Source organism: Natrix helvetica (genome assembly GCF_964273705.1).
Source record: "Natrix helvetica genome assembly, chromosome: 4".
NCBI lineage: Eukaryota > Metazoa > Chordata > Lepidosauria > Squamata > Natricidae > Natrix > Natrix helvetica.
The window spans coordinates 9,798,131-9,817,193 of record NC_138550.1 but is presented as its reverse complement, the minus strand read 5'-3'; the positions used below and the strand labels follow the sequence as shown (position 1 = coordinate 9,817,193).

General features: G+C 42.8%; 1 protein-coding gene across 2 annotated transcripts in view; it reads right to left on the bottom strand.

The window, feature by feature from the left end:
• Positions 1–5,782: 5,782 nt before the first annotated feature.
• The window catches only part of LOC309390713 (putative N-acetylated-alpha-linked acidic dipeptidase), a 50,006-nt gene continuing 36,725 nt past the window's right edge, over positions 5,783–19,063 (bottom strand). For both annotated transcript variants that reach the window (XM_081950350.1, XM_081950351.1), the window contains 6 exons: positions 17,687–17,778; positions 17,521–17,611; positions 13,168–13,432; positions 9,509–9,590; positions 9,209–9,301; positions 5,783–6,739 (listed from right to left, as the gene is read on the bottom strand). In XM_081950350.1, coding sequence (XP_081806476.1) covers positions 6,550–6,739; positions 9,209–9,301; positions 9,509–9,590; positions 13,168–13,432; positions 17,521–17,611; positions 17,687–17,778 — 813 coding nt within the window. In that variant the 3' untranslated portion in view covers positions 5,783–6,549. The remainder of the gene's footprint in view (positions 6,740–9,208; positions 9,302–9,508; positions 9,591–13,167; positions 13,433–17,520; positions 17,612–17,686; positions 17,779–19,063) is intronic.

The following is a 19,063-nucleotide window of genomic DNA, read 5'->3' as shown; positions in this document are numbered from 1 at the left end:
TTTGGACTGAACTTCTAACGTTATAAAGGATGGCATCTAAAAGACCCCCTCCTGGAAAACCTGGCTTTGCCACTTCTGCTCCAACATCCGCAACATCCAGTCCAGCCACACAGTCAAAGATAACAGAATTGATGCAACATAAGACTACAGAGATGGACTTTCAACAAATGCTTCAACAAATTCTACAGGGCCAGGAGGAAATCAAGAAACAGCTAAGGGAAATGAAAGATGAAATTAAAGAAAATCAAGCCCAAATATATAAGAACTCACAAAGACTGAATCTTGTGGAAGGGGGGGTGGAGGAGGTGAGGGGGGGGGGGTGGAAGCTGTGCAGAAAGGGAACAAAGATCTTGACATCCAACAGATGAAATTAGAATTTGAGAGAATGTCCTATTATCTTAGATTTCAAAATGTTATAGAAGAAGATGGGGAAAATATAAGGGACATCATGACAAACATTCTGGCTGACTACATACACAAAGAAAAACAACAGATGGGGTGGGATATAGACCTGGTTTATAGAGTGAACTCAGCTTACGCTAGAACACACAATGTACCCAGGGAGGTTCACATTAAATTCCTTAGAAAAAGCACAAGAGATGAGATTCTGGGTGTACAAAGGGGACAAGCATTGACATATCATGATATGGAGATAACCATTCTGAAGCAGATCCCTAAGAAGATTAGAGAAAAAAGAAAAAATTATTCGCAATTAGCGAATAAATTATACCAGAAAGGGGTGTGGTTTAGATGGTTGATGCCTGAAGGTATGCTGATATTCTGGGAGGAGACAAGAATCAGAATTAATTCACCCATAGAGGCGCAGGCCTTTATGGAAAAAAATAAAACACTCCTAGAGAAACCACCAGACACTACAACGGACACGCAGGACACGGGAGGGGCCAGAGCTCTGCCAGTGGAGGGAGATGGGGCAATAGCAAGAAGACTCAGATCACAGAAATAAATAAGAAAATCATATTATTATAAATTGACCGAAAGTGAAAATGGAATTATATTAGGATTTTATATTGAATTGTTTAATTTGATTGAATTTAATAATAGAACTAATATGCTGATTGTAATCAATTATATACTAATGCATTATATATAAATGTATACTATGGGTATGGAGGGAGGGGTGCCTCTCACATTTTGCAACTGCCAAAATTTGTATACCTGTCCATTTACCCTTTTCCCTATAAATTTTGAAAAACCAATAAAATTTTATTACAAAAAAAAAAAAAAAAAGGTAAGGCAAAGTTGAAGGGCGGGGCAGCTAGTTCGTACAGCCTGATGAAGGTATGCCAGCTGTAAATTTCTGCACCTTATTTATCTCTTTGACAATTGCTGGAAGTCTGTCTTCTCCCTGATTCTTCTGTTCTCCGTTCTCAGCCAGCGGTTTGGGGTGGAGTCAAATACAGATATGCACAGGTTATAATCATTCAAAAGGGGACTATTCTGGTAAAAGTGTGAGGTGCTCTATTGCTGGAGATCAGGGGTGGGTTGCTGTCGGCATTAATTAAAATTTTGCGCAAGTGCACTCTCATGCGCAGAACAGAAAATCAAGAAGGCGCCGCCACCGCTAAAACCAGTTCGGGAGCGTGGCAGGCTGAGTTACTATTTACTCGGCCGAACTGGTAGGAACCCACCTCTGCTGGAGATATTCAAGAAAAGATTGGACGGTCATTGGTCTGGTAAGATCTTCTCCTTTGGGCAGGGGGTTGGATTAGAAGACATCCAAGGTCTCTTTCAGCGCTATGATTCTATTATTATTCTCCATTCTCCACCCACTCTTCTTCATCAGAATAGCTTTTTAAGTTCAGCAGGTGTCAAATCTGCAATCAGTCTTCCTACTGATGTGGTTATACAAATGTGGGATGGGTATCTATACACATTGAATGAATGAATGAATCAATCAATCAACAAACCAACCAACGAATGAATGAATGAATGAGAGCAAATTTTTTCGTAATACCTGAAGGTTATTTAAAATCACAATAAATGAAGCTTAACTAGAATGAATGCCATTAAGAAAGGCATCTTTGGAGGCAGGAAAGGTCAAATCAAGTTGGCTTCTTCTCCATCAGTTCTTTTAATTTTTCAGTTATGATGTGGAGGTGGGGTCTTTCTCTCTACCCTCCTGTTGAATTTCCAAGGAAGCTGTGATCATGGAACATTTTTTTGTTGATGGACGGATGGATGGATTGACTTGTGCCATCAAATTGGTGTTGATTCCACATACATTTCCTAGATATGTTCCTGGCCTCGTATTTCAATTCTTCATAGAACACATTGACCCTTAAATGCATGCTTATCAGAACACTGTTGAGGTAGTCAACAAAATGCTGTGTTTAATGTACACTGTGGTGTATATTCCCTGATGGTACAGTGGTTGAAGTATTGCAAGCATACTCTGCCCACAGCCTAGAGTTCAATCCTGATAGGGCTCCAAGTTGACTCAGCTTTCCATCCTTCCAGGGTCAGTAAAATCCCGTATTTAATTGACACGTATAGAATAGGTCCACTCTCAGGTTGGGTTGGGGGAAAAAAGTCAAGATGGCAGCTGTGATTATCCAATTGAAGTCCCACCTCTTTTTGCATGCATTGTGTATGCAACTTAAGCAACCATGGGATGTTACATGTTCAATGCATTAAAAAAAAAAGATAATGGAGTTTCAACCCCATAGAGGCCCTTGTTCCACTATATCTCAATTAAATCCAGGAAGACTCCAGCATGGTGCAAAATAAAATGATGAAAAAGAAAATAATATAGGGTTTAAATTGGCTGTTAAAGAGGAGTTATGCTTGTTATTGGATTCTGTATTTTGTTTACTGGTTTTTATTTTAATTGTATGAGCTGTTCAGAATCACAAATGTGGGATGGGCATCTATACACATTGAATGAATGAATGAATGAATGAATGAATGAATGAATGAATGAGAGCAATTTTTTCATAATACCTGAAGGTTATTTAAAATCACAATAAATGAAGATCAATTAGAATGAATGTCATAAGGAAGGCATCCTTGAAGGCAGGGGAGGTCAAATCAAGTTCGCTTCTTCTTCATCAGTTCTTTTAATTTTTGAGAAGTCAAATGTGACTTTGTTGGACCTTGCTGGCAATTCCTCACGCATCATCCCTGCAATTGAATCCATCCACTTTTGCTGCTGGTTGTCTTCTTTTTACTTCCATTTTACCATCTCTGGTAATGCAGTGCTGCTAACTAAGGCATACAAAACCTTTGCCAGACCTATCCTTGAATACTGCTCACCTGCCTGGAACCCACACTGCATTTTGGACATTAAAACATTAGAGAGGGCCCAGAGGTATTTTACAAGAAGAGGACTCCACTCATCTGCTCATCATAAAATTCCTTACACCACCAGGCTTGAAATTTTAGGCCTGGATAACCTTGAACTACGCCGTCTACGTTCCGATCTGAGCTGCCATAATGTCCTACCTGTTAATGTCTACTTTTACTTCAACTACAATGACACAAGGGCTATCAACAGATACAAACTAAATGTCATTCGTTCTAATCTTGATTGCAGGAAAAACGATTTCAGCTACAGAGTAGTAAATGTGTGGAACACCCTACCTGATCCTGTTGTTAGTTCCTCTAACCCCCATACCTTTTACCTTAAGCTGCCTACCATGGACCTTACGTGTTTCTTAAGAGGTCCCTAAGGGGGCATGCATAAGCGCACCAGCTTTCCTACCGTCCTGTCCTACTGTCCCATTTATATGTAGTCTTTTTATGTGTTTATGGCTATGTTTTGCTGATTTATACCCATTTATTTGTGCCATTTTTTTCCATGTGTTTTCATACTTGTTTCCTTGTACTTGTTGACAAATAAAATAAATAAATCTTTCTCTGCATTAGAGCTTTCTGCACAGAAGTGGGCCTTTGCATCATTTGACCAAAGTATGACAATCTAACTCCATAAAATTAACCTTTGCATATTGACTGTTTAGGATTGAAATGTCAATTAAAAACTTTATGGTCTTGTAGACAAAAGGATGATGGATTGGACTGGACCTTCCTGCCATTAAAGCGCCAAAAATCAGGTGATGAAAATAGTCTGTGGCATGCAAGATGTCAGACCGGCAGCCATCTTTTTCATTTGGATCTTTGGCCTGCCACACTTTCTATTATTCTGCTATGCATTTTCTATTGAGGGAAAATGGGAGGGGGGATTGTAAGGAGTTAGATGATATGTAACCATAACAAAATTCTTTCTAGAAAGTCAAGGTCATCCTTTGTCTTTGCACCTCTGCATCTGACCGGATCTTAATGGGTGGAACTGCCAGCATGGCAGTGGGAGATTGGACCATATGATGGACTTGAGGGTGAGGGGCAAGATCTTGAACTTTCAACTGGGTGGGGAAAACTGGGAAGCTTTCAGATTCAGGTTTTCCCAGATGTGTCAACGTGGCTCTCTTAATAAATTGGAACTTTGAGCAATATTTTGCCTTGGACTCTAATTTACTTTTGGATGCTATTTGGAACCCTGACGTTAATCCGAATCTCCCCCCTTCCATTTTCCCACAAAAGAAAATGCATAGCAGATTGTGATACCCAAGATGAAGACCAAAGCGAAAAGAATTGAAAAGAAGCAAAGAAAGAAGAACAGAAGTGACCCACGGGGATAATCCTTAAAGAAGAGGAAAAGAACATATAGAATATTGAGGTAGAAAGCTTAATGATAGGAAGATGAAATACTATTAAATGATATTGTATAAGAGCAAAGAAGGCCAGAATTTCAGCCTTGAGTTTAATATCTAAACATTTGATCCTGTTGTAATAAAAAGGACCCTTGTTATAGGAACTACATCATCTCATCCTCAAATCTGCCACCATACCCAAATGAACCTACGACAGATGTGTCTCACCTAAGGTCAACAGGTATTAAAGTCCTAGATACAGTCTTCACAGAAATTATGTTCAGCAGGGTTTTTTACCCCCCACTACAGGACTTTGGTGATCAGAAAAAACAATCGCCAAAGATATATTCAATCTCTTCCCACCTGCCCAAACCAGGTCTAAAAAATATGGAGATTTTTCTCAATGTCAGCAGATCATCTAAAAACATTTTAACTCATCAGAGCTATTTTCTGGATGAACAGTGAGAGCAAAGATTTCACAGGAACTTTTATATGGAGGCATAATGTTGGCTTCGGCTTGGGTTGAATGGATCTTTTAGCCAGAATATACACATGATCTTTAATCCACTAGAACAGTGGGGGCAAACCTACGGCATGCGTGCCACAGATGGCACATGGAACCCTCTCTGCGGGCACATGAGCTGTCCCCCAGCTCAGCTCCACTGCGCATGCGCGCGTGCCTCTCACCAGCCAGCTGGCTTTTGGGCCTCTGCTGTGCAAGTGGGAGACGCGCTGCATGCACAGGGGGGTGTCACACACTCATGTGCAGGGGGTGGGGGGAGCATGGGGTGGAGACCATTTTTGGTCTCAGGAGGTTTCAGGGAGGCCTGTTAGGCCCAAAATGGGGCATGGGGGAGTGTCACACATGTGCGGAGGAGTGGGGGGAGCACGCATGCGTGTAGGGAGCATGCATGCATAGGGGGCGTGGTGCATTGCATTTTGGGTGTGGACACGCACGATTTTGGCACGCAGGGAGAAAAAGGTTAGCCATCACTGCACTAGAAGCACAACATATACCAAGCTAATCATGATGTCATCACGATCCAACTGAAGTAGGATTGACCTGAGAACTTATTCAATCATGGTTTTAGCAAATCATGAGAGTCCCAGCTGCAGCTGTCACGGTGAAAGCAGCAACGAAGATCTGCTTCTTCACTTCTTCCCAGGCTTTCTCTTGGTCTCCTTCGTGATCCAAATCACTGTTTACAATTTACATCCCGTTTCCTTATGTTGTACCCATACATATATATATATATACGTTGTTATCATTATCCCTCCTTTATTTGACTATATCCTGTATCAGAACATTTTCCCCCTAATAATCAAGACTTCACTGAATCTAACTTAATTCTTTTTTTTATTAACCTTTATATATAATCCAAAAGGATTTCTAATCTTCCTTTCATGGGTACCATTCAATATTCATATCCAATTATTACTTATCATAACACTACACATTGTATACATTATTATCATTATCAATTATTTATTTAACTATATATATTGTCACTAAATTTCACTGGTTTTAAATTATACTCTTCCATCTATCAACCTGTATCTTTCCAGTAACAAAACAGTCTCATATCTTCTGCCATTTGTGGTATCAGTCCTCTAAACATCTCCTTAATCGACTTTGTATGAACTCCTCTTAGCAACTTTTTGCTTGTAAAATCTCTCATGTAATTTCGATGCCCTTCTTCTGTTTCCTAAATCAGCTTATCTTTGTCGGTAGTGTTATCAATGATACTGCTAATAAAATTTCTCTCTTTAAATCCATAAATTCTTTTGTTTTCTCTTCTTCTGTATCTTGCCATCTGGGGTAGATTTCCCCTCCATTTAATTCCTCTTTCAGTATTCCACTCTTTCCCTTCTCAGAGACAAATCATGGCATTTCTTTGAGAGTCCCAGCTGCAGCTGTCACAGTGAAAGCAGCAACGAAGATCTCCTTCTTCACTTCTTCCCAGGCTCTCTCTTGGTCTGCTTCGTGATCAATGTCAAACAAGGCATCATAGATCCCAGGGAAGGACACACCCGCGTATTTGTTGTGACTGTTCGGAGCAAAGATGATGTGTCTAGAAAAAGGCAGACAGGTCAATTGGCCATTGGAATTGCATTATTTAGAACAGAAGTTCTTGAGGTTTGAAATAAATCATCATCCTCTAACCTGCTGCCTTCAAAACATTAAGAAGAACTTAACTGAATCAAGCCAAAGACAAACCTGGTCCAGGGGTCTCCAACCTTGGCAACTTTAAGACTTGTGGACTTCAATTCTCAGAGTTCCTCAGCCAGCTAGCTGAGGAACTCTGAGAATTGAAGTCCACAAGTCTTAAAGTTGCCAAGGATGGAGACCCCTGACCTAGTCTACATTCAATGTCACATAATCAACAACCAAATGCATTCTGGAAGACAACAGGATTAGATTGGTAGGCTGAAAATCTCTTACGAAGAAGATCTTAAGATTTGGTTTTAAGAAGCAGTTCAAAGATTAGGAGACACTAAGTCCTCTCCTCTATTGTTTAGTTTCCATATCTCAACAGACCATCTTTATACCTGATAGGATGGCCTCCATGGTTTATTTGGACTTCATTACCTTTCAGGTAAATACCTGGAAGTTTTTTTCCACACAAATCCATCATGACATGATGGACAAGTCAAAATTATTGTTAAAAACTTTGAAGGCCATCAGCTGGGAGACTAGGGGGCTTCTTTAAGCCATTGGTTGGTCACTGTTGTGGCTTAAAGACTCAGATGATGATGAGGTTGTGGTGGGGGAATTGGGCCAGTCCTGGAGCCTGGGGAAGGAGACATAGAGCCATGGCCATCCAACATTTCCCAGATGCCTTCTAAGTTGGGGATAAGTGGGGAAGAAGAACAGCTGGGGACTGTTCCAGGTGCACGTATGCACAGAGCTGTAAGGAGAACAACTGAGGAATAGGAGCCAATTTGGGAAGAAAGGCAGGCATGGGCGCTGAATGGCCCCTTCCTGGATGGGGCATAAATAGAAGCAATCTTTCAGAAGATTTGCTTATCGTAGTTTGTGCCTCAGAGATTGCTTGCCAGGAATTAATTTACAATTTTGTGACTGGAAGCTCTCGGCCTGGCAATTATCCAAGGAACTGATAAGGTCTGTTACTGCAATTAACCCTTCGCAGGATTATTGCCTGGATTTTTCTGTGTGTGAATGCCATGAATTAACAGTAGCTAAATAAAGAAGGGGTTTTTTTGGGGACATGGAGTCTGTTTCTTGGTTCTGCTAAGGCTGGGTCAGAACAGTCACTATGGGGACACATGTCAATACCACTTTATAAGGCCTTGGTAAGGCCACACTTGGAATTCTGCATCCAGTTTTGGTCGCCACAATGTAAAAAAGATGTGGAGACTCTAGAAAGAGTGCAGAGAAGAGCAACAAAGAGGATTAGGGGACTGGAGACTGAAACATAGGAAGAATGGTTGCAGGAACTGGATATGTTTAGCTTAAGAGAAAGAAGGACTAGGGGAGACATGATAGCAGTCTTCCAATATCTCAGGGGTTGCCACAAAGAAGAGGGAGTCAAGCTATTCTCCAAGGCACCTGAGGGTAGAACAAGAAGCAATGGGTGGAAACTAATCAAGGAGAGAAGCAACTTAGAACTAAGGAGAAATTTCCTGACAATTAGAACAATTAATCAGTGGAACAGAAGTTGCCTCCAGAAGTTGTGAATGCCTCAACACTGGAAGTTTTTAAGATGATGTTGGATAACCATTTGTCTGTAGAGGTGTAGGGTTTCCTGCCTAAGCAGGGGGTTGAACTAGAAGACCTCCAAGGTCCCTTCCAAGGTCCCTGTTATTCTATTCTATTCCATTTTATTCTATTCTATTCTAACATTATGGACTAGATGGGCCACAAGTCTAGTCCAAAAGGTCACTGCTTATGTTCGATATATATAAAGTGTGTGCATGTATATGTATATGTATATATTTGTGTTGTATTTGTGCTGATAAAAAGGCATAAAAAATATAAAAAGGCAACATTAAAAATAAAAATATGGGTTTCTGTCTGGATGGTTTTCTGTGATGAGCCGAATGACGGAAAGAGGGAGTAGTGAGCTCCCTCCCATATTTGGGCATACCAGGGGTTGTAACACAATATATATATATATATATATATATATATATATATATATATATATATATATATATATATATATATATATATATATATATATATATATATATATATATATATATATATATATATATATATATATATATATATATATATATATATGCAAAGACAATCTCAACCTTACACGGGAAAAGACCCGAATACAACAAAACCAGCATACCTACACCCGTGAAAATCTACGAAAACAAACACACACACACACATAGATAGATAGATAGATAGATAGATAGATAGATAGATAGATATGGAGAGAGAGAGAGAGACTTTTAATACTGGGAGAATGGAAAGATGGTTGACAAGCCATCTTGAATCACTAGGCTGAGTTGGGTGGCTATAGAAATTGAAGAAATAAATACATATATTTTTTTCTCCTTACCTATAAAATGGTCTCCCAGGCAATCCAAGAGGATCAATAAATGCTCTTTCCAAGAACATCAATTGATCATTCCAAGATCTTACTTCAATTGGGCTGGAAATTGAAATAACAGTGTTAGAGGGAACATGACTTCTGATCAGGATGCACAAACGTTTGAAAACCAAGCAAAGTTTAGAGACAGGACTATTTTAACTGGGATATTTTCTATGGCTGGAGCTTGCAAGGCTCCCTTAAACTTCAATTAACATCAGGAGAATGGAGGGTATCTTATCTGAATGGCCAGAAAGTTAGGAGACTTACTTATGGATGTCTACTAATTCAAGTCTGCGGTGAAAGTCATCTGCAACTTCTGAAAATGCCGTTACAGAATCCCGAAGCAAAACTGGAATAATGCAAAAGAGAAAATGCTAAATTCTGTGACTCTTACTTTTATTTCCATAAAATTAGCTCATGTGTGGAGCACCTGTGGCTCTTCAGAGGTTAAAACGGCAGCTCTGGCATCCCTTATTCCCCATTGCAGTTTAGAGGTATGAGAATTGTAATTCAGAATTTTCTGTAATGGCTCAGCTGGCTGGAATTCTGAGACAGTGTCCGAACTGAGTAAGTAATTGTATTATGGCAGGAAGCTCATGCAAACAAACAGTAGGAAGAGGTCAACAATTATTCACTCTAAGGTAGTCTTTGTTTCACAGCAGTTAACTGAAAAAACAAAGGATTATCTACTTTGGCAAACCAAGATGACTAGGTCAGCAGATGCTGATGAGATAGAAAAAGATGAAAACTGCATGACACATTTTTCTTCAGGACCTGTTAGTTAATCTCCCGAAGGCCAGACAAGGAACAATGGATGGAAACTGATCAAGGAAAAATTCAACCTGGAAATAAGGAGACATTTTCTGACAGTGAGAGCCATCAACCCATGGAACAGAAGTTGCCTTCAGAAGTTGTGGGAGCTTCATCCCTGGAAGCTTTCAAGAAGAGGCTGGACTCCCATCTATCAGAAATAGTGTAGGGCCTCCTGCTTGGGAAGGGGATTGGACTAGATGACCTACAACAGCGATGGCGAACATTTTTTGGGTCACGTGCCATAAGTGGGGGGAGCGCAGGGGGGTCGTTTGCAGGCGTGTCGCACCCATAATGCAATAGTGCACATGCGCGCACTACAGGCATGACCCCCTCATTTTTGCATGCTTTTTTTTGCCCTCCCCAGGCTCCAGAGGCTTTATAGGAGCATAGGGAGGGCAAAAACAGCCTCCCCCGCCCCCTGGAAGCCCTCCGGAGGCTTCAGGGACCTTCAGGAGGCTTCTCTGAAGCCTCCAAAACAGTCAAAACAAACCTCCGAGCAAACCGGAAGTGACTTCCAGTTTGCTCGGAGGGTCGTTTTGAGCGCTCCAAAGGCTTCAGGGACCTTCAGGAGGCTTCCCTGAAGCCTCTGGAGCAGTCAAAACGACCCTCAGAGCAAACAGGAAGTCCGTTCTTGAACTTCCGGTTTGCCCGTAGGGCCGGTTTTTTGCGCTCCGGAGGCTCATGAAGCATGTGCCATAGCAGTGGTGGGTTCCTCCCGGATCGCACCAGATCGCGCGCGCTCCCTTTCAGCGCTCCACCTGGCTCGCGCGCTCCCTTTCAGCGCTCCACCTGGCTTGCGCGCTCTCTTTCAGCGCTCCACCTGGCTTGCGCGCTCCCTTTCAGCGCTCCACCTGGCCTCGCGCTCCCTTCCGGCGCTGAAACCGGAAGTACAGTTTTGCCCGGCCCTGGCGAAGCAACGACGCCTTTCTGCGCTCCACCAGCTCGGCTGGGAACGGAGATGTTTCCTCAGCGGAGCGGGGCGCCTGAAAAGTCTTTTCAGGCGCTCCGCTCCGCTGAGGAAACATCTCCGTTCCCAGCCGAGCTGGTGGAGCGCAGAAAGGCGTCGTTGCTTCGCCAGGGGCGGGGCAAGACTGTACTTCCGGTTTCAGCGCCGGAAGGGAGCGCGAGAGCCAGGTGTAGCGCTGAAAGAGAGCGCGCAAGCCAGGTGTAGCCCTGAAAGAGAGCGCGCAAGCCAGGTGGAGCGCTGAAAGGGAGCGCGCAAGCCAGGTGGAGCGCTGAAAGGGAGCGCGCGCGATCCGGTGCGATCCAGCAGGAACCCACCACTGTGCCATAGGTACACCATCACTGGTGTAGTGTCTCCTGCTTGGGAAGGGGGTTGGACTAGATGACCTACAAGGTCCTTCCAACTCTTGTTAATTGTTAAATCTCTTGCCTTCATGTGCAATGGCTGCACTTGAAATATGAGTTATCTGCAGCTTTGCTCATATTTTATATACATGGAATTGGAAAGGGAGATGGTGGTACCATTTGGTTAGAAGCAGCACATATGGTTGTCTATGTTTGTAAAGATAATACAGGTAATTCTCAACTTATGACCGCAACTGAGCCCAAAATTTCTTTTTTTTTTTAAATTATTGAACTTATTTAAACATTAAAAACAAAACAATAATTTCCACTCATTACAGCATTTCCGTATCAGTATCATTCATATTTACATAAGCTCTATTTCTATATTCTCTAATGTAATCTACCGGTATATTATATAGTCGCTTAGAATATAATAATATTTACAAATATATACAATTTTGTCATATTTCTTGCAGATAATACTTAATTCTTATGCAGTATTTTTGCATCTATCATCCAACCATTTATACCATCTACTCCACACTTTTTAATACTCCAATTCCTCCTCTCTGTGGCAGCTCCTCAAATATTGGAAGACTGCTATCATGTCTCCCCTGGTCCTTCTCTTCACTAGACTAGCCATGCCCAGTTCCTGCAACCGTTCATCGTATGTTTTAGCCTCCAGTTCCCTAATCATCTTTGTTGCTCTTCTCAACATCTTTTTCATAGTGTGGTGATCAAAACTGGATGCAGTATTCTAGGTGTGGTCTTACTAAGGCTTTATACAGTGGTATTAGTACCTGCCTTGATCTTGATTGTATCCCTCTGTTAATGCAACTTAACAGGGCTTGCTCTGTCTGGTAACCAATAGGCTGAGTCTACAAATTATAAAGTCTTTCTCTTTGCTGCTCTTCCCCAGCTTTTAGACAAAGACTGATGTAGACTGATGTGTAGTTGATATGGAAAAGGAGGGGGGAAGGGAAACCGAGAAAGGGGAGAGAAAGGGACTGACCTAGTCCTATTAAGGAGAACCTTGACCAATCTTAAAGAATAAGAACCCAGACCGGAACAGGGTGGGGGTGACTGCTGTCTCCACCTGCAGTGAGAATGAGCGTATCAGATAAGTACCAATGCCCATTCTCCACGATTGGTGGAGACAGCAGTAGGGACATAGGCACATAGGGACATACCCAAGCTGGTCCCTAATTAAGGGCGGGATCCGGTCCCCGTGGAAGAGGAGTCCAGAGAATGGACTTACTGTAAAACCCTCCTTCCAAAGGCAGCTTCAGTAGAAGCAGACTGGTCTATCTTGTAATGACGGATAAAGGGAATGGGAGAAGTCCAAGTGGCTGCCCTACAAATCTCCTCCACTGATGCCTGAGTAGCCCAGGCAGCTGACGTGGCTGCACTACGCGTGGAATGAGTGGAGGAATGAGATCATTGGCTCTGTACGCTTTAGATATACAGGCCCTGAGCCAGCGACCTATGGTGGAAAAGGAGACCCAGGGAAGCTGGCTGAAAGGTTTTTGGCTGCGGCTGCTGAGAGTGAGAACCATTAATCAGTGAGGAAGCTTGTGTCCAAAAGTTGTAGGTGCTCTCGAGGCTTTTAAGAAGAGAGTGGGCAGCCATTTGTCTGAAGGGACCTCCAAGGTCCCTTCCAACTCTGTCGTTCTACAATAGTTAGGTTTTGTTTTTCACTGACTGTCCGAGAACTCACTTTCACAACAAGTAGATCAAAGGAATCGGGAAGGGATGCTGTGTGTTATTGAAGATCCTGCCTTGATGTTGGAGATTTGTCCACTTACCTAATGATACATTGTGTGCTTCCATTGCTGCCTGATGTTTCATGGTTATGTTGTAAATGATATCAACGTAGCTATTAAGCACCTTGGCGTAATCTCTACAGTCAAAGGGGAGGAGGGCCGCATCCACCAGCTCGAAAACCAGCCCGCCTCGCACTTGGGCTACAGCCAAGTGATTCTTGAAAGTTGGGTCATAAAACTTTTCCACCATCTCGTACGTCTCATAGACACTGTGATAAACCGGGTAGCTGCTGAACTTGTCCACTTTCTGGAAAAAAAGACGTCAGCGTAAGTGGGCTTCATTTTGGTGATTGAACAACATTCATACACAAAAAAGTGGGGCTTGCACAACATAGCCAACACTGATGCTGGTAAAGAAGGAGAGTGCAAACGTTAGCTTGAAACTCAACATTAAGAAAACTAAGAGCATGGGATCCGGCCCTCTCAATTCCTGGCAAATAGATGGGGAAGAAAGGGAGGTAGTGACAGATTTTAATTTCCTGGGCGCCAAGATCACCGCAAATGGGGACTGCAGCCAAGAAATTAAAAGAGGCTTGCTCCTGGGGAGGAAAGCTATGGCAAATCTAGACAGCAGCATACTAAAAAGCAGAGATATCACCTTGCCAACAAAAGTGCATATAGTCAAGGCTATGGTTTTCCCAGTTGCAATGGATGGCTGTGAAGGTTGGACCATAAGGAAGGCTGAGTGCCAAAGAATGAAGGCCTTTGAACTCTGGTGCTGGAGAAGACTCCTGCGAGTCCCTTGGATTGCAAGGCCATCCAACCGGTCAGTCCTAGAGGAGATCAACCCTGACTGCTCTTTAGAAGGCCAGATCCTGAAGAGAAACTCAAGTACTTTGGCCACCTAATGAGAAGGAAGGACTCACTGGAGAAGAGCCTCATGCTGGGAAATACTGAGAGCAAAAGAAGAAGGGGACGACACAGAAGGAGATGGCTGGATGGAGTCTCCGAAGCAGTCGGAGTGAGCTTAAATGGGCTCCGGAGGATGGTAGATGACAGGAAGACCTGGAGGAACGTTGTCCATGAAGTCGCGATGGGTCGGACATGACTTCGCAACTAAGAAATGTTCACAGATCTGTCCGAAGAGCTAATAATACATTGTGGCTGAACTTGATGGTCTGGATTGCAAATGTGCTAAAATGGATTATCAGATGCGTTATCAGATGCACTATCATTTCAATTTAGATTTCACTTGCATTGCATTAATTATTTCCCAGGGTTTTCCCAAAGATGCTTTTTTTTCAGGAGGCAACTGGACTTTCTTGGTTTTTTCTTTTAAAGATGTTTTGCTTCTCATCCAAGAAGCTTCATCAGCTCTGACGGGATAGAGGGGAACGGAAGGATTTATATTCCTTGCAGACAGCTGGTCATTTGCTTCCTTTTATAGGGTTGTTGAAGCACTTGGAGGTTTATCTTTGTCCTCAGGGAAATCTGAGTGGTGCTCCTGGTTCTTGTGGCCTTCAATTTGTTTCTCTGAAAATCCACAGCATTCAAAGGGTGTTCATCCCAATTTAGATAGCTAAAGGTCCTACAGAGCCGAAGAAACTTCTTGCATGAGAAGCGAAACAACTTCAAAAGAAAAAAAAACAAGAAAGTCCAGTTGCCTCCTTAAAAAAGCACCTGGATGACTGACAATCTCTACAGACTTTCCCAGGGTTTGATAATTTGCTCCTTGCAAATGATAAATGGTTGCTCATTTGAATATGAGTCTTTAAAAAAAAAAAGTTTAACCCCGTCTTTATTATTTTTATAAATAGTTCAAAGCAGTGAACAAACCTAATGTTCCTTCTTGCCCTTCTGAGATACTATGGACTGATAGGGGGTTGACTGGCCCAAAGTCACCCAACTGGCTTTCATGGCTAAGGCGGGACTCGAACTTACCATCTTGCCACCTGGGGTATTCTGGGAGCTGAAGTCCGCACATCTTAAAGTTGCCAAATTTGAGAAACACTAGGGTTATATATACACAGGTGGCTCAGCGGCTAAGACGCTGAGCTTGTCGATCAGGAAGATCGGCAGTTTGGGGTTTCGAATCCGTAGCATCGCTTAAAGGAGTGAGCTCCCGTGACTTGTCCCAGCTTCTGCCAACCGAGCAGTCCGAAAGCATGTAAAAAGTGCAAGTAGAAAAAGATGGGCCTCCTTTGGTGGGAAGGTAACCGTTCTTCGTGCGCCTTTGGCATTTAGTCATGCTGGCCACACGACCATGGAGATGTCTTCGGACAGCGCTGGCTCTTCGGCTTAGAAACAGAGATAAGCACCCCTCCCCCTAGAGTCGAGGTCTTTAGGGTTATATATGCTAGGTCATTTTCTCCAAACTTCCTTTGTTATGTTGCTTCTTTTACTCTGTATTATATTGTCATGTTCAACTATTTAATTTATTTATTTTGTTTGTTATTTCCTTGGGCCTTTGGCTGTAAATCGATAAACTAAATAAGAAAAGTGATTTAATAAGCTCTGAAGATCTTTACTATCTCCTTTTATATTTAGACGGCACAAGGTGAGGCCCAAATTATATTGTACTTAGTACAGTATTGCCTTGGGCTTTCAATCAGATCTGTGCAATTGTGGATTGTTCAGCTTGACAAGGGAAATGCCATCTGTTTCCACTGGAATTAAATTCTGAGATAATTTACATCTTCTGAACTATTGGGAAATACCTGAGATAAGAAAAATGGGCTTTCACAGGTAATTCTTATCTTTGAAGTGGAAAGATTTCAGATTCTCCAGATGGAATGCTTGCTGCTTTCTTTCTTTGGACATTTTTCAGAAGTCCTGAATTGCAGTTCCCACAATCCACAGCCAACATCTGGAGAGTTTTAGGTTGAAGAAGCCGGGGTGGGATTCTACTGGTTTGGTCCAGTTCGGACAAACTGGTAGCTCTGAAGATCAGCTGAGAGTGAACCGGTTCACTCCGACCTACAAGTAGCCATGCCTGCCCGCCTCTGGACTATATTTCCTTGTATTTTAGCCCAGCTGATAGGCGTGGCAGAGTGGATTGGCACGCCTCTGCTGTTTTCCTTTGAACTGGACACGTGCATGCAGCCCACGTCAAGCACGCAAGTGAGCGAAGCAAGAGCGCACAAGCAAAGCAAGCACTCAGTGAACTGGTTGTTAAACCGGTAGGATCCCATCCCGTGGTGAAATTCAATTTTTTTAATTCACTGGTTCTGTGGCAGTAGCTTGGTGGGCGTGGAAGGAGAATCTCCATTCCCTCCCCACTCCAGGGGAAGGATACTGCAAAATCTCCATTCCCTCCCTACTTCAGGGGAAGGATACTGCAAAATCCCAATTCCCTCCCCACTCCAGGGGAAGGATACTGCAAAATCTCCATTCCCACACCACTCCAGGGGAAGGATACTGCAAAATCTCCATTCCCTCCCCACTCCAGGGGAAGGATACCGCAAAACCTCCATTCCCTCCCCACTCCAGGGGAAGGATACTGTAAAATCTCCATTCCCTCCCCACACCAGGGGAAGGATACTGCAAAATCTCCATTCCCTCCCCACTCCAGGGGAAGGATACCGCAAAACCTCCATTCCCTCCCCACTCCAGGGGAAGGATACTGTAAAATCTCCATTCCCTCCCCACACCAGGGGAAGGATACTGCAAAATCTCAATTCCCTCCCTACTTCAGGGGAAGGATACTGCAAAATCCCAATTCCCACCCCACTCCAGGGGAAGGATACTGCAAAATCTCAATTCCCTCCCCACTCCAGGGGAAGGATACTGCAAAATCTCCATTCCCTCCCCACTCCAGGGGAAGGATACTGCAAAATCTCCATTCCCACACCACTCCAGGGGAAGGATACTGCAAAATCCCCCTTCCCACCCCACTCCAGGGGCAGGACACTGCAAAATCTCCATTCCCTCCCCACTCCAGGGGAAGGATACCGCAAAACCTCCATTCCCACACAACTCTGGGGGCAGCCAGAGGTGGCATTTGCCAGTTCTCCAAGCTGCTCAAAATTTCCACTACCGGTTCCCCAAAACCTGCCAGAACCTGCTGGATTTCACCCCTGATCCCACCCCTGTGCGGAAGGCAGTTTCAATTAGATTTCTTCAGACTATTCTTTCAAGAGAGAGCAGGTTTGGTGGTTAAGGAACCAGACTAGAAAACAGGAGGTCCTTCATTCTAGTCCTGCTTTGCATACAAAGCCAGCTGGGAAGCCTTGAGCCAGTCACTCTTTGTCATCCCTAAGAAGGAGGCAATGGCAAACCACTTTCAAAATCTTCCCAAGAAACCTGTAGGGATTGGTCCAGGCAGGCACCATGTGTCAACACTGACTTGAAGGCACCACCCTCTCCCCCCCCAAAAAATTATTTTAACACACTTACAAAGTTTTTAGTGTAACGGGCTCTACCAGAAGCAATTCCCAACCTCTGGAAAAAGACTTCAAAATCATTGCCGGAACCCAGCTTGTTTACCCTGTTAGAAAGAAAATAGGTAAGAGAAGGGGAACAAGTGATGTAAGAAATTGTAAATTATTTTAACATGAGATACCTTGGGAAGCCTTTCTGTTCCCTTGATGGGTTTTTCTCATACCAGCTTTCAAAAAGAGATCTGCCTTCAAATCCTTCATCAGGGCTTGGTATCTACGAAGACATGAGTTGTGTTAATGAAGCTATAGCAAAACGATAGCACCCCTCTGATAGAATAGCGATTAAAAAAACCTGTTAGAATGTGTAGAGATGGATAGGCTAACAATGGAAACAAAAGGAAGAGGAGAAACGGAATACTATTTGATTTGGGACACATGGTATAATTGGTTGGAGAATAGAAGTAAAGATCAAGAAGTTTAAAGTAAATTAAGAGATGGCAAAAATGTAATATATATAGTGATGTAAATATAATAATCGTATACTGTATAAAATAGATACGCGCATAAAAGAAAAAATAATGTAAATAACTTGTATGTACATATTAGATATACCAGAGCGTTTGAAATGGATTGAAATTGTGTTACAAAATAAAGAAAATTGTTCAACAAAATAAATAAATAAATAAACTATAGAAGAAAGGCAAGATACCATTATTCCCAAGAGTCATGGTGGTGCAGTGGTTAGAATGCAATATTGCAGGCTAACTCTGCCGACAGTAGTTCAATCCTGACCGGCTTACGGTTGATTCAGCCTTCCAACCCTTCAAGCTTGGTCAAATTAGGACCCAGATTGTTAGGGGAAATATGCTGATTCTGTAAACCACTTAGAGAGGGGCTGCAAAGCCCTGTGAAGAGGTATTGTGATTGCTAATCTTTTTCAAGGGGAAAAATTGAGAAATGTATACAAAATAGTGCCTGTCTGGAGCAGAGGTGAGTTGCTTCTGGTTCGGCCCGGATAGGATGAACCGGTAGTAGTGGTGGCGGGAGGCTCCGCCCACCTGCCCGGACACTTCTGCGCATGCACAGAAGCGTCGCGTGCCTGCACAAACATGAACACACGAACGAACGAACGAATCGGTAGTAAAAAAATTAGAAACCCACCACTGGTCTGGAGCCATATGATTCCAGGAAAAGGTGCTGTTGCTTTAAGATGTTACAAACAGCTGTTCTATTTCTGTGTGCTCCAAAACAACCTTTGGAGATTGAATCTGAAGTGTTGTATGCATTCAATGTTGCAATGGTCTAAATGGGAGATATGTAATATAGACTTTCTCAACTCGTTTGCTCCAGTTATATTATACATACAACTCCCTTAATGCCCAGGGGGGTTATTTTGGAATCCGACACATCTGGACAACACCACATTAAAAGAGCCTGGTATCTGACACAACGTGCTTTTGTAAAATCATAGATTGTGGGTTACAAGCTACCTTGCCTACTTAATCATGAGGGCAACTCTCTACAAAATTCGACATGCTGATACTGGCATTCCTAAGCTA